At 40.0% G+C, this 26,647-nt stretch overlaps 1 protein-coding gene and 1 non-coding gene across 4 annotated transcripts in view; one reads left to right on the forward strand and one right to left on the reverse strand.

Annotated features, from left to right (window-relative positions):
* LOC105468323 (coronin 1C) overlaps nt 1-26,647 on the forward strand; it is an 89,188-nt gene that overhangs the window by 43,411 nt on the left and 19,130 nt on the right. For all 3 annotated transcript variants that reach the window (XM_011718411.2, XM_011718413.3, XM_011718412.3), the window contains exon 3: nt 11,802-11,924. In XM_011718411.2, the coding sequence (XP_011716713.2) occupies nt 11,802-11,924 (123 nt within the window). The remainder of the gene's footprint in view (nt 1-11,801; nt 11,925-26,647) is intronic.
* Nucleotides 21,940-22,000, reverse strand: LOC112424391 (U7 small nuclear RNA). The gene has a single exon (XR_003015137.1). It is a non-coding gene; the product is annotated as a U7 small nuclear RNA (small nuclear RNA).

Genomic DNA, 26,647 nt, shown 5'->3' on the forward strand with positions numbered 1-26,647 from the left:
AGCTAATTTTTTTTTTTTTCTGAGACAGAGTCTCAATCTGTCGCCCAGGCTGGAGTGTAGCGGTACAATCTCGGCTCACTGCAACCTCCGTCTTCTGGGTTCAAGTGATTCTCCTGCCTCAGCCCTCCCGAGTAGCTGGGATTACAGGCATGTGCCACCACACCTGGCTAATTTTTGTATTTTTAGTAGAGACAGGATCTCACCATGTTGGCCAGGCTGGTCTCAAACTCTTGACCTCAGGTAATCCACCTGCCTTAGCTTCCCAAAATGCTGGGATTATAGGTGTGAGCCACTGTGCCTATCCTGTATTTTTAGTAGAGATGAAGTTTCACCATGTTGGCCAGGCTGGTCTCGAACTCCCAACCTCAGGTGATCCACCTGCCTCGGCCTCCCAAAGTGCTGGGATTACAGGTGTGAACCACCGCGCCCAGCTTAGATTGATCCATTTTAACACCAATTGGTAGTGTCTTCAACCGCAAACCAATGTGTGGGTCAGAAACAATTATGTGAGGAATCATTCTTACATGAAGAAACAGTCATTCTGAATGATCTTTTGTAATATGTAGGACATATTGGAAGCAAAATTCTCAATGTTGAATTTTGAGAGTTTGGGAAGGTGAACATGACTGCTGTACATGTGTAATACACCACTAGCTGCTTTAAAAACACACCCCAGCACAGAACTTTATTGAGACACATCTGTCAGAATTTTCTGTACATGTTTGTGTACATTAACAGTTTTTTACTGCACTCAGTACTGCCCTCAATATGTAGGATGAGTGTACTTCTTAAATGTGGATTCCTTTTTAGAAGGAGATGTGAGATTGATAAATAAGATATACTGGGCTGGGCATGGTGGCTCACGCCTGTAATCTCCGCACTTTGGGAGGTCGAGGTGGGTGGATCACCTGAGGTCAGGAGTTTGAGACCAACCCGGCCAACATGGTGAAAAAAATACAAAAATTACCTGGGCTTGGTGGCGTGTGCCTGTAATCCCAGCTACTCAGAAGGCAGAGGCAGGAGAATTGCTTGTACCTGGGAGGCGGAGGTTGCAGTGAGCTGAGATTGCATCGCTGCACTTCAGCCTGCATGACAGAGGGAGACTCCGTCTCAAAAAAAAAAAAAAAAGTGGGGGATACATTGTTAATAAGTGGAAGCTGTTGTGATTTTCCAGTAAAATTGATAGGAAATGCCCTTACAACTAAGAAATATCATTTCTTCTTTTTTCTTTTTTTAAATTTTAATTAAATAATAATAATAATTATTATTATTGAGACAGAGTCTCACTGTCACCCAGGCTGGAGTACAGTGGCGCAGTCTTGGCTCACTGCCACCTCTGCCTCCCAGGTTCAAGCGATTCTCGTGCCTCAGCCTCCTGAGTAGCTGGGACTATAGGCACACACCATCACGCGCAGCTAATTTTTATAATTTTGGTAAAGATGGAGTTTCATCATGTTGGCCAGGCTGGTCTTGAACTCCTGACCTCCAGTGATCCACCTGCCTCAGCCTCCCAAAGTGCCGAGATTAGAGGCGTGAGCCACTGTGCTTGGCGTTATTATTTTTTTTGAAACAGGGTCTTACTCTGTCACCCAAGGTGGAGTGCAGTGGCGCAATCATAATTCACTGCAGCCTTGACCTCCTGGGCTCAGATGATCCTCCCACCTCAGCCTCCCGAGTAGCTGGGACTACAGGTACATGCCACTACACCTGGCTAATTTTTGTATTTCTTTGTAGGGACAGGGTTTGCCATGTTGCACAGGCTGATAGAAATATTTCTTTCTTTCTTTTTTTTTTTTTTTTTTGAGACGGAGTCTGGCTCTGTCGCCCAGGCTGGAGTGCAGTGGCCGGATCTCAGCTCACTGCAAGCCCCGCCTCCCGGGTTCACGCCATTCTCCTGCCTCAGCCTCCCGAGTAGCTGGGAGTACAGGCGCCCGCCACCTCGCCTGGCTAATTTTTTTTGTATTTTAGTAGAGACGGGGTTTCACCGTGTTAGCCAGGATGGTCTTGATCTCCTGACCTCGTGATCCGCCCGTCTCGGCCTCCCAAAGTGCTGGGATTACAGGCTTGAGCCACCGCACCTGGCCAGAAATATTTCTTAAGGTTTATGTTGAATTTAGTGTGCCTAAAGAGGAATGTTTTTTGCTAAGTTATTTAAGTTATGAACTTTCCTTTTTAGAGCAATTTGATAAAGTTATATTTTTACTGATGCTTACATTTTGATTTTCATTCCCCTTGTCCCCGCAAAATGCCCATTGGAGGAAATGTTGCCTAACTCTGTGGGTTTAGTTGAAGTATCAGTCTCCAGAAAGTCGGCTGTGTTTTAGCTACTTCAAGATTTTTAAGTGTTTTCCCCAAAGCAAATGATAGTGCTTGTATCTGGGACAGTTTCTGCTATGGTGAAGGTTGCTGGCTGGAACAAGCTGAAAGACATCACCCTCAGCTCTGGCCAGCCACGTGGAAATTGTGCCATTACACCTCTCCCTTGTGCCAGCTGTATACACGCTTTGGAAGCTGAATTTTCCTTTCAGCTCATGTTGCTTGGCTCTGGGCAGGCTGTACTGGATCTTTCAGATAATAATGTCTGCACGCCAGTGTCCTGACCTATTTCACCAATGTCCCACGAGTTTATGAACTGGCTCTGGGCCAGAGCCTTTGGGAAACTTGGTGCTGGCCATTTTTGCCACTTGTTGGGTTGACATGCTAGTAATCCCAATCATTTGGAGTTTTAGCTAGAGAGATACAATAAAAGCTATCCTATGGCATGTGATTGAGACTAGTAAGTAATCAGTGAATCAATATTTATTTAAAGCAAAGAGTCTAAATGGCTATTACATTTTCAGCTAAACTACTTCAATTCCATGCCAGAAAAGTAGTAATATTCTAGATTAAGCAACAGAGGTGATTTATGCCTAATGAAATAGTGGACTGATAGGTTAGTAAAGTGAAGTTTTTCTGTCTCTAAGCCTTGGAAGATTGGTGGGAGGTTCTTAAATAAGTCATTTTTTAGTTTGAAAAGATATCTAAGAGCTGGCTTTAATTCTTGTACATCTTCCTTTCAGCCTCTGCATTCATTTAAATTTGCTGCTTAGAGGTTCAGGTAAGCTGTGCTGTCACCATGACATGTGGTGGATGTCTTTCTGAATGGCCCCTCTCAATCTAGCTAATTATACATGGATTCTTTGGTTTATTCACTACATGATAAATGAGTGTCGTGCAGACGAATGAGAATGGTGTTCTAGTGCAAAATGTCTTCAGAATGATGTTTCCTCGTCTTTACCATATAAGTCCATTATTAGTATGGTTTCCTTTAATCTCCATTAACTGGAGCCCTCAGCAGTTTGTAAGTGGCCAGCTTTGCATTTTTAATAACATATACTGATTTGGTGAAATATGTTGTTGTGCTTTTGTTTTGATCTGATTATGAGTAAGAAGATATTTGGAGGTATAAGCCCTTGAAAGCAGGATAGCTGATACTTGACTGTGTGTTTGTGAACATCCAGCATGCCAAATAATCAGTGTACCTTTAAAATGCCATCTACCCTCATACTCTCTTCACATATTTACAGATATTTAGTCAATTGCTTTTCTCTTGTGCTACAGTGGAATACTACTTCCTCTGTTTTAAGGATTTATGGTGACATCATAACCAGAGGAAGCAGCTGCTTGTAGAATATCATTTTTTATTAACTCTGTTTCTGATGGCCAGTTGCCAATAATTTTAAACATTACTTGTGTGCCTTTTTTTACAACCCATGACATAGTGGAAATTTTCTTTTCCCTATCAAATCTAGTATGGCTGGTCAGTGATATTTTAGATCTTTGCTTCTTGACTTTCTCTGTGCCTCAGTTTCTTTATTTAGAAAGTAAACTAAAAAATACAAAAAAACTAGCCGGGCGAGGTGGTGGGTGCCTGTAGTCCCAGCTACTCGGGAGGCCGAGGCAGGAGAATGGCGGAAACCCGGGAGGCGGAGCTTGCAGTTAGCTGAGATCACGCTGCTGCGCCTGGGCCACAGAGCGAGACTCCGTCTCAAAAAAAAAAAAAAAAAAGAAAGGTAATAAAGTTCCCACATCTTAAAGGTTGTCATGAGGGGACAAAGTTATCAAGGTCTTGAGACAGTTCCTAGCATGTAATTTAAGTACTTAAAAAGTGTTAGCCATTGTTACTTGTTTTGATAGAAAGGATGGAAATAGGTGGCAGTTGCTCTTTCAGTGACATTCAGGTTCCAGAGAAAAATGTTGAGCCCTAGTACTTTCAGGCTGTAGATTTATTGGGGCGGAGCTGGAAATGGCAGTAATGCTTATTATTATTGTCAAATATCTTGACTGAAGAATACTGGTGAATAGCTATTAACTTTTAGCCAGGGTTATTTAATTTTAACTTCAAAAAAGAAGCCATTTAGTAAGAAGCTTCTTAGTATGTAATTAAGAACAACTAGTACTAGTACTTCCAGATTCCCCTCAAAATTGTTTTATGTTTGAACAAAAGCTCTTCTTAGCCCAGATTGGAAAAAATCATTCGGTGTTCTTGGAAGTTCAGAGCTCAGTACTATACTTGGCCATCAAGGATGCCAAATGTGGTTTCCTGAGCAGAGCCTAGGAATCAAAGACCCTGATGTAAAACAAAACAACTCAGGTAGAAAAGCTTTTTTCCTTGGGAGTAAAAAAAATTTTGTAATGCAAAGTTAGTATCAATGCATTGATGTATTTCTTAACTTTATTATATTTTAAATTCTTTTTTCAAAATAAAAAATGTATCAAATAAGATAAAGGGCACACATGTACTCACCAGATTAAACAGATGTTAATATTTTCCCATATTTGTTGCATATTTCCCCTTTTTGAAAAAAGTAAAGCAAAACAGATACAGGTAAAATACCATTCCCATTTATATTCTCCTTCCCCAGAGGTAATCTTTTCTTCAAATATGTATCATATTTTTATTACATGTATGTTTATCTGTAACATATACTTTTATTTCATGTGTCTTAAACTTTTATGTAAATATTTATTCCCATACTGAAGGACAGTGAAATTGCTTCTATTTTGCAACTATTTCCAACAATGTGGCAATAAATATTCCTCTTGTACAAAATATGGGAGCATCTCTCTCACCCGGACCACCTAGGAGTGGCATTGCTGGGCTGGACATCCTCACCTCTGTTACCAAATTGTTCTTGAAAGGAATTGTAACAAGGTATTCTGTAAGGAGTTTTTGAGTTCCTCTTTCCTGACATCTTTGTCAGCACATGTATTTAGACTTATAAATGTTTACCAGTTTTGATGAGTATAAAATGTCACCTTGTTGTTTTAATTTGTAGTTCTCTAATTATCAGTGAGATTGAAGTGTCTTTTCACACATCTATTGCCTCTTCAGGTTTTCTTCCCTATGAGTTCTCTGCTCATGTAATTTGCCCATCATTCTGTTTGGTTGTTGATTTTGTTGGGTATGTATGTTGCATACCTCTTCTTGCACTTTGTAACTTGTCTGTTCATTTACATTTTTTTTTTTTTTTTTTTTTTTTTGAGACGGAGTCTGGCTCTGTCGCCCAGGCTGGAGTGCAGTGGCGCGATCTCGGCTCACTGCAAGCTCCGCCTCCCGGGTTCACGCCATTCTCCTGCCTCAGCCTCCCGAGTAGCTGGGACTACAGGCGCCCACAACCGCGCCCGGCTAATTTTTTGTATTTTTAGTAGAGACGGGGTTTCACCGTGGTCTCGATCTCCTGACCTTGTGATCCGCCCGCCTCGGCCTCCCAAAGTGCTGGGATTACAGGCGTGAGCCACCGCGCCGGGCCTTTTGTTCATTTACATTTTTAAAGAACAACTCACACTGCTGAATTTGGTTTCCTTTTGTTGCTGTTGTTTGTGAGGAGCTTTGCATCAATATTTATGTCATATACGCTTCAATTTTTCTCCCTTATACTGCCCGTTGTGTCAAGGTGTTACGTTCCTTATATGATGAATTCAGGGGCACTTTACTTTTTTCTATTCTCTGGAAAGGTTTGTTTGAAATGATATCTTCCTTGAATATTTGGTGACACTCACCTGTAAAACCATCTGGGCCTAGTGTTTTTTGGTGTTTGGTGATGGATTGATTTATTAGGGGTTGGTGATGGGTAGAGTGATACTACTGATCTTTTATGGTTATAGATCTAATTTACATTTATTTATTCTTAAATATGTTTTGATGTTACTTCTGTGAGATTGTGTATTTCATCTAGAGTATTCAAATTTATATATAGTCAAATGTTATTCCTAGTATTTTCATACTCTGTACATTTCTACTTTATTTGTAAGTTATGTCCCTTTTAAAATTATTGGTATTCATTTGTGCCTTATCTCTTTTCCTGATCTATCTAGTTTAGTTGATTGTGTTATTTAGTTTTTTTCCACTGATTTCTTTTCTTACTTTTTTTTTTTTTTTTTTTTGAGACAGAGTCTTGCACTGTTGCCTGGGCTGGAGTGCAGTGGCGCGATCTCAGCTCACTGCAACCTCTGCCTCCCAGTTTCAAGCAATTCTCTTGCCTCAGCCTCCTGAGTAGCTGGGATTACAGGTGCCCCCTACCACGCCTGGCTAATTTTTTGTATTTTTAGTAGAGACAGGGTTTCACTATGTTGGCCAGGCTGGTCCTGAACTCCTGACCTCGTGATCTGCCCGCCTCGGCCTCCCAGAATGCTGTGATTACAGGCATGAGCCACTGTGCTCGGTGTATTTTCTAATAATTTTACATTCTTTGGATGTACTCTGTTCATTTTCTAACTTCTCAAGATAGCAACTCAGTGCATTAATTTTCGGTCTTTTCTACTATATGCATTTAAGACTGTCCATTTTTCACTAAGATCTGTTTTAGTTGTGTCTTGCACATTTGGATATATTGTGTATTGCTCAGTTTTAACTTTGTTATCCAGTATGATTTTTATAAAACTGAATTATTTAGTAAATTAAAATATTTTCAAAGGTACTGGAGATTTTTGGTTTATTTTTCTATTAATGTTTAATTGTATTGCATTATACTCAGAACATGCTCTACATGCTATTGACTCCTTGGTATTTTTTGAGATTTGCTTCATGGTCTCCTAATTGATAATTTTTAAAAAATAAATGTTTAATGTGTGTTTGAAAAAAGTGTATTTTTAAATGTTAGGTACAAGGTTATATATATTCATTAGATCAAACTTGTTAATTTTTATAAAATCTTCTGTATTCATATTAATTTTGTCTGTTTCATTTCTTAAATCTTTGTTTTTTTTTTGTTTTTTTTTTTTTTTTTTTTTTTTTTTGAGACGGAGTCTCGCTCTGTAGCCCAGGCTGGAGTGCAGTGGCCGGATCTCAGCTCACTGCAAGCTCCGCCTCCCGGGTTCCCGCCATTCTCCGGCCTCAGCCTCCCGAGTAGCTGGGACTACAGGCGCCCGCCACCTCGCCCAGCTAGTTTTTTGTATTTCTTAGTAGAGACGGGGTTTCACCGTGTTATCCAGGATGGTCTCGATCTCCTGACCTCGTGATCCACCCGTCTCGGCCTCCCAAAGTGCTGGGATTACAGACTTGAGCCACCGCGCCCGGCCTAAATCTTTGTTGAAATCTCTTAAGATTACGACTTTGTCATTTTCTTCTTCGAGTTCTGTCAACATTTGCCTTAATTATTTTGAAATTGTGTGGTTAGATTAATTACACTTTATAGTGGCAATATAACTTTACAGTGAATTGTTTCTTTAGATGTCAGGTAGTGATATTAATCTCTAATAGCACATTTCACCTTAAAGTTTGTTTGTTCTGGTATTAACTACCAGGTATACTTTTTAATATGTCCCCCTCCTTTATTTGCCTTTTGGTGCCATTATTTTTTAAAAATATGTTTTGTAGCTGGATTTATAATCTAATCTGAGAGGCCTTGTCTTTTATCTAGTGAACTTAATCTTGCATTTACTACAAATCATGATTTATAGCTGGTTTTGTTTCCACCATCTTTGTGCTTTCTAGTTTTCATGCTTTTTTTTCTTAAAAAATTTGTCTGTGCTTTTCATGAGTTGCATTCATACTTTCTTTGGTCCTTTTTTTCTTTTTATTTTCTCTTTCCATTGGATTGAGCCGGTTTTTAAGTTCTAGCTATTCTAGTACACCTCCACCAGAAATTATACATTCTGTCTTTCCTTTCAGTATTTACTCTTCATTTGGACATCTTTACTTAAAGTCTAAAATTAGTCAATTTTAAAGTCCGATCATATGCCTTTTACCTTAAATGGTATTGTTGTCTAATATTTTATTTCTGTCTTTTTAAAATCTGTACTCCAAGTAGGTATTATTAGTACTGTTTTACATAGTACCTGTTTGTATTTGCTTTATTTATTTATTTGCTCACCATTGTTTTGCTATACCAGTCAGTTTTTATACTTTACTTTCTTTTCCTGAAATGAGTCCTTGAACTTAATTCTTCGAAATTAATATAGCAATTCTTTGAGACAAGTCTGAGAATTTAATTTTTTGAACAAGGGTTTGCCCATGGTAAATTCTGTCTCTTTTTGTCTACAATGTCTTTTGTTTGCTTTTTTCTTGTCATCATTCTTGAATGATAGTTTTTCTGGGTATGGAATACAAGGGTGGTTGTTGTTCTTAGCATTTCCAAGATATTTTCCATTTCTTTGTTTCTCTGATTGCTTCTGAGAAGTCTGCTCACAGTCAAATTACTCTTGTCAGTAGGTCATCTGTCCTTTCTCTGTTGTTGCTTCTGGGATCTTTGTTCTAGGTGTTCTAAATTGCACTAGGATATGAATAAATAAGAATTTGTTTTCACTTATACTGCCCTAGGTAGGATTCGTGCCTCTTAAATCTAAAGACTTATGCATTTAATTGAACCTGAAAAATTTGTAGCCATTATCTCTTTAATTTTTGCCTCTGTTCCATTCTTTTAATTCTCTGCTTTTGGTATGTCTATTTAAATGTGTGTCAAACTTCATTTTGAGCTTCCAGCCTTAGGATGTTTTAAATTATGAAATATCACACATTCAAGCCACACATGGTGACACACAACTATGGTTCCAGCTATGTAGGAGTCTGAGGCAGGAGGATCACTTGATGTCAGCAGTTCAAGGCTGCAGTGAGCTATGATCGTGCCTGTGAATGACCACTGCATTCCAGCCTAGGCAACATGAGACAAGAACAAGAGAGAGAGAGAGACAAGGAAGGAAGGAGAAAGAGAGCACACATTCAAAACAGTTACTATATCTATAGTTTGATAATTATATAACATTATTAACTAATTATGTAAAATAGGATGAACACCTGTGATCCCAGTACCATCAGCTTGAGCAATTTAATATCAAGGAGTACAATTGAAATCTGCATCTTACCTGCATGATTTTTGTGAGAATGCAACAAGATAAGCAAAACCGTGTGGCTTAGACTTAGTAGCTGGTCGTTCTTTAAGGAGAGACACCATCAGAAATCTGGTAGAGTAGATTCCAGCATTTGTTAAATTTTGGGTAATGTTTATTGAGTACTTCAAGTGCTGGGACAGTACCAAGTTCTTTACCTTGATTGTCTCATTTAGTCCTCACATCAGCTCTTAAGGAATAAACTGTTAAACATTCTAGTTTTATAGATGAGGAACTGAGGTTGAGGAATGGAGTAATTTGGCTAGGACTTCACAGCTGGAAGATGGCAGAACCATGACTACACTCTGGGCAGTCTGGTTCTCAACCATTTATGCTTTGTTGCCTGTAAATGAATCGTGTGGCTCCTTCCTATGACACCCAGATTCTATATGATATGGTGTTCACTGGAAATTCCTTTGTTGAAGTCCTTTTTTGGTGATGCATTTTGGGAGATCCAAACTGGGTTGCAAGGGAAAGTGGAGGAACATGAAAAAACCTAGGCCTTAGGTCTGTAAACAGGGCCATCTTCAGGTCTCAACTTGGAACTTACCTTTCCCAGAAGAAAACCTCTCCAGAGATGGTGACCCCACAAACCTGCTTGAATGTCCTCCTTCTGTGTTCCTATGTGGCACCGTAATTGGCTGTTTAAATGTCTCCTCTCACTGGACTCCATGTGGTAGCCAGGACAGGACTGCCTTGTTTACGTCTGTATCTCCAGCACTCAACACAATGTCTGGTCCATAAAGGTTCACAGCACATATTTGATAATTCTTAATGATGGAGTAAATTACTGTACTAGAAGAACTAATAATGTGACAGCTTTTATTGAATATTTTATTCCAAATACTGTGGTTAAATTTTTTACGTATTTTACAGATAATTGTAATACTGAATTGTGATTTATCTAAAAGGGTTCTCTCATTTAATCCTTACAGTAATTGCAGGAGTTAAGTATCATTGTTAACTATTTTACAGATGACAAATGAGCTGAAGTTTAGAGAGATTACATGACTTGTCTAAAATCACCTGCTGTTTAATCGGTAGAGCATGGATTTGAACCCTTACCTGTCTGATTCCAGAGCCTGTGGTCTTTACATGTTAGCGTTCTGCTTCTCTGGAGATTTGCACAGTCAAGTTAAATTGGAGAAATCGTAGAAATTTATGTTCTTGAAAAATTGCTAAGAAGCCCGCCCCAGTGTTGGGATGATTTGCCATATAAGGGCAAAAACAACAAAAAATAGATTCAGCCATACGTTGCAGTGATTCCTTTCTGTGCACCTGCTCTTACAGCATACACAGCTTCAGCATGGACTGGCATTAAGCTGTTTTAAAAAGGAAACCACTTTCATGCACCCGTTGTTAACAACAGCAGTTGTCTTAGTTGACACAAAATTGGTCTGATAACCCTGGTTGGTTTGCTAGATTCAAATGTGTGACATGAACAAATCGTGGCAGCTATTTATGACCAACATTAAGCATTTTAGTCTTAATCAGATGTGGAAGTGGCTGATGGGTGAGGTCTAAGTTGGTGTTAACTAGACTGGCTGGCTGGCATTTCTGTTGATTGAAGATAGCAGAGAGACTGAGACATTAAAATGTAGTAGGCTCTTTAGACCCTAAGTGATAGCTAAAGCTTTTTTTTTTTTTTTTAACTTTAACTTTTAAAATTTTCTTTTCTTTTTTCTTTGTTTTTTTTTTTTTCTTTTTTTGAGACAGAGTCTCACTGTGTCACTAGGCTGGAGTGCAGTGGTGCGATCTCAGCTCACTGCAACCTCCGCCTCCCGGGTTCAAGCGATTCTCCTGCCTCAGCCTCCTGAGTAGCTGGGACTACAGGCGCTCACCACCACGCCCGGCTAATTTTTGTATTTTTAGTCGGGGTTTCACCATGTTGGCGAGGATAGTCTCAATCTCCTGACCTGCTGATTCACCTGCCTCAGCCTCCCAAAGTGCTGGGATTATAGGCGTGAGCCACCGCACCCAGCCTTTAAATTTTCATAGTGCCATTCATTTCCAGAACTGATAATTTATATATTTGAGGATATTGTCTTATTGTATTAAAAGTTATATTTCACATTTTGAATAATACCAAGGTTTAGGGATTTTTTTAAAAGCCATGGAACATCCTTTTAATTTACAACTTGGTTATTTAGAATTGTATTCTGGTAAAAAGACTTTCATATTCTCTTTTGCTATGTCTGCTAGTGCAGTTGATTACATCTTTTTGGTTCTAGGGATTTGGATTCTTGTAATTTGATGGCGTGTCCTTGGTAGTGGCTTTTTCTAGAAGTGAAAGTTGATATTTACTATACGATGTCATCATATCTAGACAATTGAGAGTTTTGGGTGGAGGTAATACAGGAGAAATGGGCCTAAGAAAATGTATAACCTCTGTAGTGTTGATGTTACGTAATAGGTTTGTTTCTCTCTTCTTTCAGACTGGTCGAATTGACAAATCCTACCCTACAGTATGTGGCCACACAGGACCAGTGCTGGACATAGACTGGTGCCCACATAACGATCAGGTCATTGCCAGCGGTTCAGAGGACTGCACGGTCATGGTAAGCTCCCAGGGTGTTGCATGCACGCAGGCCAGTGGGACTCACCTACTGCTTTCAAAAGCATGTGTGTGAATGTGTGTGTATGTATAGAGGCTTGAAAAGCAGAAAGTTATAGCAGTTTTGACTGTCTGTTGGATTTTACAAGAATTTACTACATTTAAGTTTAATTACAGATAATCCTTTCAACAAGCCCTTAAATCAAAAGGTTGTACTGCAGTGTCCTTTTTTTTTTTTTTTTTTTTTTTGAGATGGGGTCTCACTCTGTCACCCAGGCTGGAGTGCAGTGTCATGATCTCAGCTCACTGTAACCTCCACCTCCCAGGTTCAAGTGATTCTTCTGCCTCAGACTCCTGAGTAACTGGGATTACAGGCATCTGCTGCCACACCTGGCTAATTTTTGTATTTTTAATAGAGATGAGGTTTCACCATGTCAGCCAGGCCGGTCTCGAACTCCTGACCTCAAGTGATTCGCCTACCTCGGCCTCCCAAAGTGCTGGGATTACAGTGTTTTCTGTGAGTGTATTTGTGTATGTGCTTATTGACAGTTGACATCTTCTCTGTCGGAAGATTTTAGGGAAAGTAAAATGACTTTTCAGTAATTCTGTAATGCCATTTGACCACATGAATTTCCCCTCGCCCCAAAAGAAGATAAAAAACTGCTGGCACAGACTGTACAAGACAGTGACGTAAGATGCCAAAGTTATGCAGATAAAATGGGATATGTCACAGGTGGTAAAAGACAGTTTTTGCAATTGCTTATTTCCAAGCTAACGGCAGAAATTGTGTTCTGTCCAGTGGACTCTGGTTAAGAAAGTCCTTTTCATAAAGATATACAAACAAACAAAAAACGTGAAAGGTGAATTAAGCACTTCACATTCCCTCCTTTAGTTTCCAAAAGTAGGTTATGTGTGAAACAAGGCTTTGGAGTACTTTTTAATATGATTTCTTGTTCTTGGTTATGATTTTTAACTTTAAAATGTGATTATTGGTTTGGGTCAGTTTTTAATGCTAGCTCAAAATAGGTTGAAAAGGTTAGGCATAAGCACAAATGGGAGTACTGCTGCCCCTGAAATAAGGGAAGAGATGGTCTCTAATTAATTTGGTAAGCAGTCTCGCACATGTCAGGTAGACAGCTTGGAGAACTATGCTACTTTTATTTTTCTCTCTGTTGGCTGTAGACTGAAACATTGTTTGGAAAGCTTTATTAATTAAAATTATTTTACATAAACACAAATTAATTCCTGAACTGTGTCATTTAAACATTTACCCGCTTTTCCTCATGGGCTTTTGGCTGGGAATGTCTCCTCCTGTGATCTCATAATTTTGGCAGCTAAAGCATATTAAGGAAATATGCTGCTGTGAAAGGGAATTGTTCTGTTTAATGTGCCTTGCTAAATTGATCATTTTAATGGCCACGGACACATTTTGCTAAGAGAAAGGAATATTATTTAGACCTGATGCCAGAATTTTTTTTTTTTTTTTTTTTTTTTTGAGATGGAGTCTCACTTTGTCCCCCAGGTTGGAGTGCAATGGCATGATCTCAGCTCACTGCAACCTCTACCTCCCAGGTTCAAGCGATTCTCCTGCCTCAGCCTCCCGAGTAGCTGGGATTACAGGCCTGCGCCACCACGCCCAGCTAATTTTTATGTTTTTAGTAGAAACGGAGTTTCACCATGTTGGCCAGGCTGGTCTTGAACTCCTGACCTCAAGTGATCCACCCGCCTCAGCCTCCCAAAGTGCTGGGATTACAGGCACAAGCCATCGCGCCCGACTCGGATGCCAGAATCTTAAACGGAGAGTCTGAACCTCTTTTGAAGAAGCAGGTTTGATCCATCCTCTGGCTCTCTCTGTCTCTAGCATTATCCTTTAAAAAAAAAAAAAGGATAACGTTATCCTTTAAAAAAAAAAAAGTGTGTATTATAAAACAGAAAAACACACCAAATAGTTAAGTAAAAAAGTGAATTCAGGGAGTTAAGTGATTTATGACATAGCGAACACTATGTAACCACCTTCCATGTCAAAAAGTAGAACTTTCCCAACCTCCTCGGACTTCTCCATGTGCCCCATCCCAGTCCAACACCCTTCCTCCCTCTCAAAGTAACCACTCTCCTGACTTTTGTAATACTCATTTCCTTGCCTTTCTTTGTAGTGGTAATCACTCAAGTGTATACCTCTAGACTCTATAGACTGGTCTTGCCAGTTTTAAAAACTTTAAGTCTTAATCTGAAGATTCTTTCTTCATCATTTTCTTTTTCCTACAATGTATCTATGCAAAAGCCCTGACGTTTGACCTGTGCTTTTCAGCCATCTGGATTTTGCTGATTGTATCCTCATGTTGCAGTGGAACATACTCCTCTGTCCTCTGAATTTCCTGCAGATTGGCAGCTGGAACCTGAAGTGCGGTCAGATTCAGGTTCTGTCCTTTTGGCAAGACTGTATTGTTCCCATTATGTTCTTCCATACGTTAGGAAGCACATGATGTCACGATGTCTGGGTTTCATTCTTTTTCGATTCGTGCATTCTGTGCCTATATCCAGTCATTCACTAGGGGTCGCAATATGGTGACAGTAAATTCTGTCATTTTGTTTTCAATTTTTAGCTGGTAAAATTTTATAAGATGATGCCCTGACTTGCATACTTTTTAGTTACCAAATAGTGTAGTTCATTTAGGAAAGCAGGATAAGTGCTTGATTCTTTCCTTTTATTTACCCAGTTCTCAAGATAATGAATTGATTGTCTGTCATCCTCAGAAGGTGACAAATTAGGGTTTTTTCCCCCCTTTCCTTTCATTTTGAAATTATGGATTTGAATATATTTGATGGGTTCAATCCATTATAATTCTTATCTCAAAGCTGACTTTCTCGCCTTTTCCAGTGGAAACCTCTTCAAGATTTCTGAGTCCTTTTGAAATGACCCTTGTAGTCTTTGATAGATAGATTCCTTGCTGTGTGATATGCTGAGGTGTTTCAGGTTCACTTTGGACATCCCTGCCCAAGCCATTTCTTTCAGACGTCCTGGTTTATTTTAAGGGAAAATTATATCTCTTAAGTATGCAGTAGCATTATGTCTAAAAAAAAAATGTGTGTGTGCCACTACAAAGAAAGGCAAGGAAATGAGTATTACAAAAGTCAGGAGAGTGGTTACTTTGAGAGGGAGGAAGGGTGTTGGACTGGGATGGGGCACATGGAGAAGTCCGAGGAGGTTGGGAAAGTTCTACTTTTTGACATGGAAGGTGGTTACATAGTGTTCGCTATGTCATAAATCACTTAACTCCCTGAATTCACTTTTTTACTTAACTATTTGGTGTGTTTTTCTGTTTTTTAAATACAGTATTTAAAAATACTGTATTACCAAAGAGAGTGTAATCTTTTTGTTGTGGAGGGTTCCCCCTCCATGTTGATGGCTGCTGACTGATGAGGGTGGTGGTTGCTGAAGGTTAGGCTGGATGAGGCAATGACAATAAAGTTTGTCATATTGATTGACTTGGCCTCTCATGAAATCTTCCTCTGTAGCATGTAATGCTGTTTGATAGCATTTTACCCACCGTAGAGCTTCTTTCAAAATTGGAGTCAGTCCTCTCAAACCCTTTTGCTGCCTTATCAACTAAGTTTATGTAGGTAATATTCTAAATGTTTTGTTGTCATTTCAACAGTGTTCACAGCATCATTACCAGGAGTACATTCTATCTCAGGAAACTGTTTTATTTGCTTTTCCATAAGGAACAACGCCTCATCTGTTCAAATTTTATCATTAGATTGCAGCAATTCACTCACATATTCAGGCTCCACTTTTTATTCTCTACTTCTGTATTTCCACCATATCTACAGTTACTTCTTCCACCAAAGTCTTGAACTCCTCAAATGTTGATATTTTGAACTCCTTCCATGAATCATGAATTTTCTTAATGTCACCTAAAATGGTTAATCCTTTCTAGGTTTGTTTGTTTTTTTTTGAGACGGAGTCTTGCTCTGTCGCCCAGGCTGGAGTGCAGTGGTACGATCTCGGCTCACTGCAACCTCCGCCTCCCATGTTCAAGCGATTCTCCTGCCTCAGCCTCCCGAGTAGCTGGGACTACAGGCACGTGCCACCATGCCCAGCTAATTTTTTGTATTTTTAGTAGAGACGGGGTTTCACCGTGTTAGCCAGGATGGTCTCCATCTCCTGATCTCGTGATCCGCCCACCTTGGCCTCCCAAAGTGCTGGGATTACAGGCGTGAGCCACTGCACCCGGCCCAGAAGGTTTTTAATTCACTTTGCCCAGATCCATCAGGGGAATCACTATCAGTGGTAGCTGTAGCCTTATGAAATGTATTTCTTAAATAAGAAGACTTGGCCGGGTGCGGTGGCTCACGCCTGTAATCCCAGCACTTTGGGAGGCCAAGACGGGCAGATCACGAGGTCAGGAGATCGAGACCATCCTGGCTAACACGGTGAAACCCCGTCTCTACTAAAAATTCATTTTAAAAAATGAACCGGGCGTGGTGGCGGGTGCCTGTAGTCCCAGCTACACGGGAGGCTGAGGCAGGAGAATGGTGTGAACCTGGGAAGCGGAGCTTGCAGTGAGTGGAGATCGTACCACTGCACTCCAGCCTGGGTGACAAAGCAAGACTCCGTCTCAAAAAAAAAAAAAAAAAGACTTGAAAGTCAAAATGATTCCTTGTTCCAAGGGCTGCAGAATTGATGTTAGCAGGTGAAAACAACGTTAGTCTCCTTGTACATTTTCATCAGAGGTCTTGGGTGATGAGGTGCATTGTTGATGAGCAGTAATATTTTTAAGGAATCTTTTTTTTTCCTGATTGGTAGTTCTCAATGGTGGACTTAAAATATTCAGTTAACCATGCAGTAAACAGATGTGCTGTCATTCATGCTTTGTTTTTCCATTTCTAGAACACAGACAGAGTAGATTTAGCATAATTCTTAAGGGCCATAGGATTTTTGGTGCAGTAAATGAACATTGGCATCAACTTAAAGTCACCAGCTGCATCAGCCTGTAACAAGACAGGCAGCTCATCTTTTGAAGGTTTGAAGCCAGGCATTGACTTCTCCTCTCTAGCCATGAAAGTTCTCGGTGGCATCTTCTTTCAGTAGAAGGCTGTTTCATCTACATTGAAAATGTGTTGTTTAATGTAGCCACCTTCATCAATGATCTTAGCCAGATCTTCTGGATAACTTGCTGCAGCTTCTCCATCAGCACTTGCTGCTTTCCCTTGTACTTTTATATAATGGATATGGCATCTTTCCTTAACCTCATGAACCAACCTCTGCTAGTTTCCAACTTTTCTTCTGCAGCTTCCTCACCTCTGTCAGCCTCCATAGAATTGAAGAGAGTTAGGACTTTGCTCTGGATTAGGCTTTAGCTTAAGGGAATCTTGTGGCTGGTTTGTATTTCTATCCAGACCACTAAAACAAAGGCTGTTTTTGCTTTTTTGTCATTCATGTGTTCACTGGAGTAGCACTTTTAATTTCCTGAACTTTTCTTTTGCATTCACAACTTGGCTAACTGGCTTAAGAGGCGCTTAGCTTTTAGCCTGTTTCAGCTTTCGACATGGCTTCCTCACTAAGCTTAATCATTTCTAATTTTTGATTTAAAGTGAGAAATGTGTAACTCTTCCTTTCACTGAAACACTTAAAGGTCATTTAGGGTTATTAGTTGGCCTAATTTCAATGTTGTTATGTCTCAGGTAATAGGGAGGCCCAAGGAGAGGAAGAGACAGGGATACAGGGAGAGCAGGTGGTGGAGCAGTGAGAAAACACACAGCGTTGATCGATTAAGTTCACTGTCTTATATGGGTGCAGTTCGTAGTGCCCCCAAAACAATTACAGTAGTAACACCAGAGATCACTTATCACTGTAACAGATACAGTAATAACACAAAAGTTTGAAATGCTGCAAGAATTACCAAAATGGGACACAGAGACAGTGTGAACACATGCTGTTGGAAAAATGGTGCGGATAGTCTTGCCTTAGGGCTGATACGAAACTTCAATTTGTTTAAAAAAAAAAAACAAAAACACCACCACAATATCTGTGAAGTGCAATAAAATGAGGTATGCCTGTATTTACCTAACCTCTTTAATTAATATTAATCACATCTCCATCTCCTTTCTTCCACATACAGAATGCAGGATCTTAGGGATACAGAAGGAGAATTAGAGTATCCTTATCTACCTCATTTGTCTTATCACATTATACATATAATAGTCTCAGAGTGAAAATACTAATACCACCACTGTAGTATGATTACTGAAAATTGTTAAAAAACTAAACAATTAGTTAAAAAACGAAACAACTTTTTAAAACCCATGCTATGTCTATTCTCCCTCCGTTTAAAAATGATGTATTCTGTATTTTCAAGACCACATCGCTGTTACATTCAACAGTCTCTCCTCTCTTGGTTCTGTGAGTAACTACATTGAAGTGCACTCCATCAATCATTGTGTCAATCTCGCACCAGGCATTTGGATCATCTGAAGCTTGTTCTTGGGTGGATTCCTTAAGAAGGGGTCATGGGAACAATATTCTCTGAATTCTTGTATACTGATAATAACTTATCTGTGATCTTTTTACTTGAAAGTGAGTTTTTCTGAATATAAAATTATTGGGCAGGGACAGTGCCTCACACCTGTAATTCCAGCAGTTTGGGAGGCCGAGGCAAGTGGACTTTTTGAGCCCAGGAGTTCAAGACCAGCCTGGGCAACATGGTGAAACCCCGTCTCTACAAAAAATAAAAAATTAGCTGGGTGTGGTGGTGAGTCCCTGTGGTCCCAGCTACTTGGGAGTCAGGTGGGAGGACCTCTTGGGCCTTGGAAGATCAAGGCTGCATTGAGCCGTGATCGTGCCACTGCACTACAGCCTGGTTAACAGAGTGAGACCGATCCTGTTTCTAAATAAATAAATAAAATTATTGACTCACAGTTTTTCCTTGAGTATCTAAATACCTTATTCCATTTTCTTTTGGCATAGGTGTTGCTGTCAAAGTCAGATTATAATCTAATTTCCTTTCCCTTGTAAATCATATGCTCTTTTTGCCTAAATGTTCGTAAGATTTTTCTTCTTCAAATATAGCTCTTGTTATCCATATGCTTTGTCTTCTTTACTTCTCTTTAGTAGTTGTCAGTTTCTCTTCAAACCTCTTTTCTTTTTCTTCCCTCCCCTTCCCTTCCCTCCTTTTCTTTCTTTTTTCGAGACAAGGTCTTGCTCTGTCACCCAGGCTGGAGTACAGTGGCAGGATCATGCCTTGACCTCCTGGGCTCAAGCAGTCCTCCCACTTCAACCTGCTGAGTAGCTGCAACCACAGGCATTTACCACCATGTCCAGCTGATTTTCTATTTTTTTGTAGAGACGAGGTTTCTCACAATATTGTCCAGGCTGGCCTCTAACTTGTGGCCTCAAGCATTCCTCCCAGCTTGGCCTTCCAAAGTGTTGGGATTACACGTGTGACCACCATGCTAGGCCCCAAACCTTTTTTTTTGTTTTTTCTTTTTTAGATTTTATTATTATTATTATTTTGCTCTTTTCCTTTTATTTCTTTTGGGGGCATTATTTGTTGTGTTTATTTGCTCTTGTGTTCTTTCTTGGTTTGTCTTCATTTATTTCTATTTTTTTTCTTGATTTCTGTCACTTTATTTTTTGAGTTTTTCAAGTTCTGATTTATAATGTTTTATATATTATTTTCTTATTTTGAATTACTATAATGTAGTTTTTATCTCTTTTGAGCATGTCTTTTTAGCATCTTTATATTGTCTAAAGGGATGTTATTCTGTGTCTTATTCTCTTTTGTTCTGACAGTAATTTTGGAATTCAACCTTGATTTTTTTTTTCTTGCTTATTTTTATGTGGATTTAATTTTCCCAAGCTTTTTAGATGGTGGCTTGGTTCAGAGAGCTGCTCTAATTTCACAGAGCTCCCTCTCTGACATCTTCAGATAGTGTTCAGAAACATGGTGCCTTGCTTTCTGAGATTTCCTGGCCTGGCTTTTATGTAGCCTCTCTTATGCTTTTATCCCTCTTATTTCTATCCTGCTGAAATTCGCTTTCATTTCCTGGAGTGTCTGCTTTGTGGGCCCATCTGGAAGGGAGCCCTCTCTGGGTGATTTTGAGAGTGCTGGGGTCTAGATTGTGCCTGCGTCTTCAGACCTTTTAAATTCAGTACTCCTATGCCCAGCTTCTGTTGGAAAAAGCAAAATCCTTCCCAGTTTCTACTGCTGATCTCACACCGGCCTGCTGCCCTCGGGTCTGTCAGGTGTCCCCTTGCTGTCCCCTCCCACACAAACCCGAGGCCGATCACATGCAGGTCGTGTGGCTGTTGGTGTTTGCTCCCACCCACTTGAATTTTGGGGATATCACCTAGTTTGTGTAAATGTTGTCCCTGGATTTTTGTTTTATTTTGTTTTCTGCTAGCTCTGTATTTTTATGGAGGGACTTTGGAAAACCCCCCAAACAATGCTGCCACTGAGATTCTGCCATCTCCCAGAATCCTCAATGTTGCCCTTTTACTGGCATTGCTGGAGTGCACATTTTGTAAATTAAATAATGCTTTGGGATAAATCTTTCTAATTTAAAAAAGTCTTTAAGTGTAGAACTAATATTTAAATCACCCTTTAATCACTTAATATCCCCCATATCATGTTATTATTGGAGTAATTGAAGCTTGTATAGCTTAGCAGTTGAAATGAAAGTTTAAAGAAATATTTGATCTTCTCTTAGCCTACCTGCTTCTTAATACCTTATTTTCCACCTTGCTCTTCTGAAGGTAAAAGAACACTGTACTATAGATCAAATGGTTTCAGACAACACCCGCCGTCCGCCCCCGCCCTTTTTTTTTTTTTTTTTTTTTTTTTTAACAGAAAAGCTCTGTGTAGTTTCTCAAGCCTAGGCTATTGGTAGTAGCTCATGAGCTACAAATAGTAGACAGTATAACAATGCTTAGTTTTAGAAGAAGAAGGATACCAAGGAGAGCCCGAGAGTAGGAGCTCTGAGCATTTGCAGGTTGCTTCGCTTAAATACTCTCAGCCCCGATTGCCTTACATATAATATGGAGGTATGATAATAATAATTATGCCTATCAAGAGAGTCAAAAGGAAGCTGTAAATGTATAATGGGCTGTTATTTTTTGTAATGGGGATTTTGATGTATACCTATAGTGGATTCCTAGCAGCAAGAGTACCTTTAATAGATATTTTGTAGAAAAATACAGTGGAACCAGTTTATCAAATGAACTATAAAAGAATAAAAGTAATATTTAAAAAACTGCTTTTGGGATTACTTATGGTATATAAATCCATGAAGTCCTAAGCATTGAAGTGTTGGTTTGCTAATTTTGTGGGCATTGATTTAGTGACAGCCACTTTGCAGTTTTAGGAGAGGGAATACCAATCTTAAGATACATCCCCCCATTGTTTAGGCGGGGCTTCTTGCATCCTAAAAGTAAATTATATTGACACAGTTTACCTTTCATGTACTACTTTGTGAAATAGCGTTTTATACTATCACACAGCAGTTGTGTAAATCCTACTCCTGGAAACTACACTTCACTCCTACCTTTGCAAAGTTTTGGCTCTGTGAGTTCTTTTCTTCAGCAGTATCTTCTCAAAGAGAGTTTTAAGATTGTGGCTACCTAAGTATTTTACTTGGGGAAATTTTAGCTCCAAGAAAATAATAGTGCTTTAAATAATACAAAGAGCAGCCAAGTTAAGTTTAGTGAATGATGTTGATTCAACATTGTTCCTTATCTGCAGGGTAATAATCAAACACAAATGTAAAAAATGGCTAATTCGAACAATGGGGTTGCATAATTGTTCCTTCCAGAGTCTGGGAGATGGAAAGATCTTGCAAAATGATAGTCTTAATTGTCTCCAGCTATGTAATAGTCCAAATTTTTAAGTTTAAAGGACGCTTCCCCCCTTCTCTCAAATCAATTTATTCTTCTGCAGAAATAAACAAAAATAAATACCCTATCTAATCCATTTTTGCTTCCATTGTAAATTTTCCTAATATAGTTTGTTTTTGGCGGGTGGGAAGGCATTTGACAAAGACTGGAAAACCTGCTAGACAAATTCTGAAAGAGCTTTAATGCTTTCTAATATAGTTTTTACCCTGAAATAAAAATGGAAGTTGATGTTTTGGTTCCTCTCAGGCATTCAGCAGGGAGGGCTTTGTCTTAATTCCATTTTGTACAGATTGCATCTGGGCCATTTGCCAGAGGATATTATAACCCTGGCAGATCGGAACCCAACACTCGGTTCTTAGTTTTCCCGAACTCGGTGCCGCTCTGCACGTCATGGTTCATTTGGGAATGCCCTGATGCCCTACATGCAGGCCTTTGTGGGCGTCTGTGGGACGCTGTGCTGCTCTGCAGCTGCTAACCACATCTTTAAGCTTTTTCCTGTCTCATGTCTTTTCTTCATTTCCCCTTTGGAATTGGTTTCCTTAGCATTAGAAAAATAGGGTCTTTTGGGGGCTAACCCTTTTTATGGCTGTAACTCTAGCCCTAGCACAGTAGCAAGTTCATGATGGGTGATTAAAATAGGGAAACAGTATCTGGAAAGCAGTATTTGAAAAATAAAACTATTAATTAATTGTACTTTAAAATTAGTACATGAGAGAAACCCAAGTGTTTTAGTTTTCCTTTTTTCTTGTTGGGATTGTTCTCTTGAGTTGTTCTTTTTCCATATCCAGGCTTTCACATGTGAAAAGGATGCCCATGATACAGTAGTTCTGAACATGTGCTTAAAGTTGTTTTTTTCTAGAACCACAATGGGATTTTACTGATGGATTCACTTATTCATGTAGGAGCCCTTGGAACTGATTTCATTTTTTTGGTTATACAGATGAGAGGTTTCTATGTTGTGCAGGCTGGCCTCAAACGCCTAGCCTCGCCTCCTTATGCACCAGGACAACAGACCTGAGCCCCAGCAGCTCCTCTGATTTCATTTTTGTCCTTTCAAAACAAAACAAAACATTGTCATAGTAATGTGTTGTCCAAATAGAAAATGTTAGGAACACACAGCATTATTTAAATTAAGAAAATAAAATAAAAGAGAGGGAGTAGGGATAACTTGTACTCTTTGCTGTGCTGAGATGCCTACTCTGGGTGTTTTATGTCTGTTTTCCTCTGCACTCACTGCATACAGGTTTGAGAAAGCTGGTTGGTATTACAATACCAGTCTGTAGCCATAGAACAAAGAAAAGCTAAGCCTACTCAGAGATCAGATCTGTCGTTACTGTGGTAATTGGCCTAGGTATAAACCAGAGCTTTCACACATATGATATCTTGGGTGTAAATTAGTTAGTATTAATTAATTGGGTACAGTGCTGCATTAATTTGAAGACAAGACTCCTTCTAAGAAATTCTGATGTTCAGACCTAGAAATATATATGAGGTCATAGTGGTCATATTAACAGCAAGAAAAGTCATCATGAAAATATGGTAGGCTCCTTTTTTTTTTATTTTGCCATGCGCTATTCTCAGCCTTTATGTGCATGATTATATTTAGTTATCGTATCAGCACAGTAAGCCATGAGCATGGCCTATTTTACAACTTAGGAAACAGGCTCAGAGAGTGACAGTTTTGTCAAGGGTCACACAGCTGATAAAAGGCCCAGCCAGACCCAGATCTGTCTAGCTCCAAAGAAAGCCCCATGCTCTTCTCCCTCATTGCAGTATTTCCTATTAGGGTAGTGTTTTGGGGCATGCAAAATGTTTGAGCTCATTTAACCCTTCTAGTAACCCCTGAGTAAGCACAGCTGTCCCCAGTATCAAGGAAATTCAGGCTCCCGGAAGTGAAATCCCTCCTTAATGCTAACATGACCAATTAGTGTCCCAGCTCTGACAGGAGCCTGTGTCTTCTGACACCCAGACCAGCATCCCATATTACATACAAAAGGGCCAAACATGTACCAAGTGGTGCTTCTGTTTGTTGTTGTCCCTGAGCTGCAGGAACATCAGTCCAAACCTGCAAGCCGTCACCCGAAGTAGCAGACAACCCTGAAGAGGGCAGAGAGCCACATAATGAGAGTCCTGTGAGCAGGGCCTGTGGGCGTCAGCCAGAGCACATGTATGCTGGTGTGGAAAGACCTGCAGACTGCCCCCAAGCCCCCAGCTCTTTCCACAGTCCACTGTAGAGAACACCATCCCCTCTTTACCAGTGGATGCAAGAATTCAATTGTCTTCTCGTTTCATATCAGAGACTTTTTCACTCAACTTTCTTCTCACATTGCAGTCCTTGCTTGTGCTTACAGTATTATTAGCTTTTTCACTCTGATGCTTTTTCCCTAGCAGCTCCTGAGCCAGCTTCTTTATGGCATTGTTTAAGTGCTGCATGCACTTTTTAGAAAATTGTTCTACACATCTGTGTTTTTAATTTTGAGACTGGATATTCAATTTCTCCTTATTTTCTTCTCTACTTTCACCTAAGTCTTGTTCATCCTTAGAGGTCACCTCCTCAGGGAGCCCTCCTTGGTGAACCAAGCTTGCTTAGCAGGAAGCTTATTTCATAGTAGTGCGGTTGGCTTATGCCAGCACAGCACTGGTTGCACTGTGTGGCTCCTAGTGAATATACAGGCAATAATAACAACTAACACCCAGTGTCTGCCTTACGCCAGGCATTCTTCTAAATGTGTCAGTTTCATGTCACCATGTTAGTCTTCAAATCGCCTCACAGAGGGCAGGTTCAATATTAAGTCCTGGAAAGGTTAGGTGAATGTCCCCAAGGTCACACCACTGATATGTGACTGAATCAGGAATTCAGTCACATCAGTCTGGCCAGAGCCCATCATCTCAGCCCTGCTGTGTACTTTCTCTGCATTCTGGAGGCACTATGTGTGTGTCTGGCTCTGTGCTGAGGGTTAATTCCTTAAATCTCTTAGCACACTTCTCAGGCATAGGTACTAATGTTTTCTCTATGCAGTGATGTTTGCCAGGATCATCACAGTAAGTAGCCCAGGCAGGATTTGAACCAGACTCTGCCTGACTCCGGTGCTCACTCTCTAACCCTCTGTATCACACCACTTGGATTTGTTGTCTTTGATTTTCAGTCTGATAGAAGTCTCTGCTTTCTGTTAGACCATCAACTTCTCAAGAGCAGGGCCTGTATTTAGTTACCCAGTACTAGATGGGTTACAAGAAAATTTATTGTAACTCATTAAACGTGTTACAAGAAAGAGTTAACCAAGGTAGTAAAATGGGTTAAGTGCTTGTCTTATGTGGATAAACCCAGCCGAGGGAACCATTAAACCAGCTGGAGGTGAGGTAAAGAAGGAACACACAAAGTTTCCTTATTTTAAAAATTAATAAATGTTTTGCTTCATCATTAAAATTTTCTTTTAATCCAGGAAAAGATGATGGGGAGAAGCTAGAGAAAGGAAAAGGTTGAGTCCCCATTATGAGCTCTGCTTCTGCCCTCATATTTTAAGGTTGGAAATGCTGATTATAACCAAAGCCTCCCATCACTCCACATCTCATTAGTGATTTGGAGAACACACTGGCTGTGCTCAGAGTTAGACACAGAAGCGTTTTCAGTCCTTGCGAGGAAACCCAGCAGGCCATGGTTGGGGTGCCATCTGGAGATCGAAGGTGGTATTACCACTCTGTCAGTTCTAAGTGGGGTCACAGTGCATCTTGCAAAATGCATTTCCTGTTGAGTCACTAAAGTCCCATTTCATAATTGTTTTTCTGTCGACTTCATGCTTTGATCAAATTAATAGTCACTGTTTTCTGTGTGTTCTGTTCAAAATGTCAGTCCTGCTTTATATTCAAATAGTCAAGTTCAATGTGGAGTTGTTTCACTAATCATAAATTCTTGAACAAAAATAGTGCATATCAGGATGAAAGCTGACATGCAGTGCTGGAGGAGAGCAGATGCCCACATTCTCCACAGGGGAAAGAGGCCTGGGTCAAGGTCTGTTCCGCAGAGGATCCTTTTCCTTCTATGCTTGTTCACACCTGCCTTGCTTAAAATTTGCTGAATGATGGTGGGGCTTTGGGGAAATTAGGTGATGTTCTAAACTTGGGCCCTCAAAATGCAGGTTTATTTTTGCCATGATTTGCATAAGGGGTTATATTTAGCCTGGGCAGAATTGAGCTGTAAAAATGAACAAATCACTCAACTCATGACCTTTTCCCACTCTTCAGAATGGCAAACTTTTCTCATTTTTTTGCAGGACAGTTGAACTGAGCTGAACCCTAAACACTCATCCAGTCTAGATCTCTGCCTTCCACTAAGCAATTGAAAACAGACAATTGGGCCGGGCGCGGTGGCTCAAGCCTGTAATCCCAGCACTTTGGGAGGCCGAGACGGGCGGATCACGAGGTCAGGAGATCGAGACCATCCTGGCTAACACGGTGAAACCCCGTCTCTACTAAAAAATACAAAAAACTAGCCGGGCGAGGTGGCGGGCACCTGTAGTCCCAGCTACTCGCGAGGCTGAGGCAGGAGAATGGCGTAAACCCAGGAGGCGGAGCTTGCAGTGAGCCGAGATCGCGCCACTGCACTCCAGCCTGGGTGACAGAGCCAGACTCCGTCTCAAAAAAAAAAAAAAAAAAAAAAAAAGAAAACAGACAATTGTTTGTCCCTTCTTTAAAGTTCCCACAAAGGAAAATTCTGTTTCTCACGTGTTCTAGTGTTGAACATGATTTTTCACTGACAAGTTCTTAAATTTTTCATGAGCTAGTTCCTCAAAATAATTTTCTGATGGTAAATTTACTTGTTTTAATCTTCATGTAGA

This window comes from Macaca nemestrina, chromosome 10 (assembly GCF_043159975.1).
Source record: "Macaca nemestrina isolate mMacNem1 chromosome 10, mMacNem.hap1, whole genome shotgun sequence".
In the NCBI taxonomy this organism is placed as follows: domain Eukaryota; kingdom Metazoa; phylum Chordata; class Mammalia; order Primates; family Cercopithecidae; genus Macaca; species Macaca nemestrina.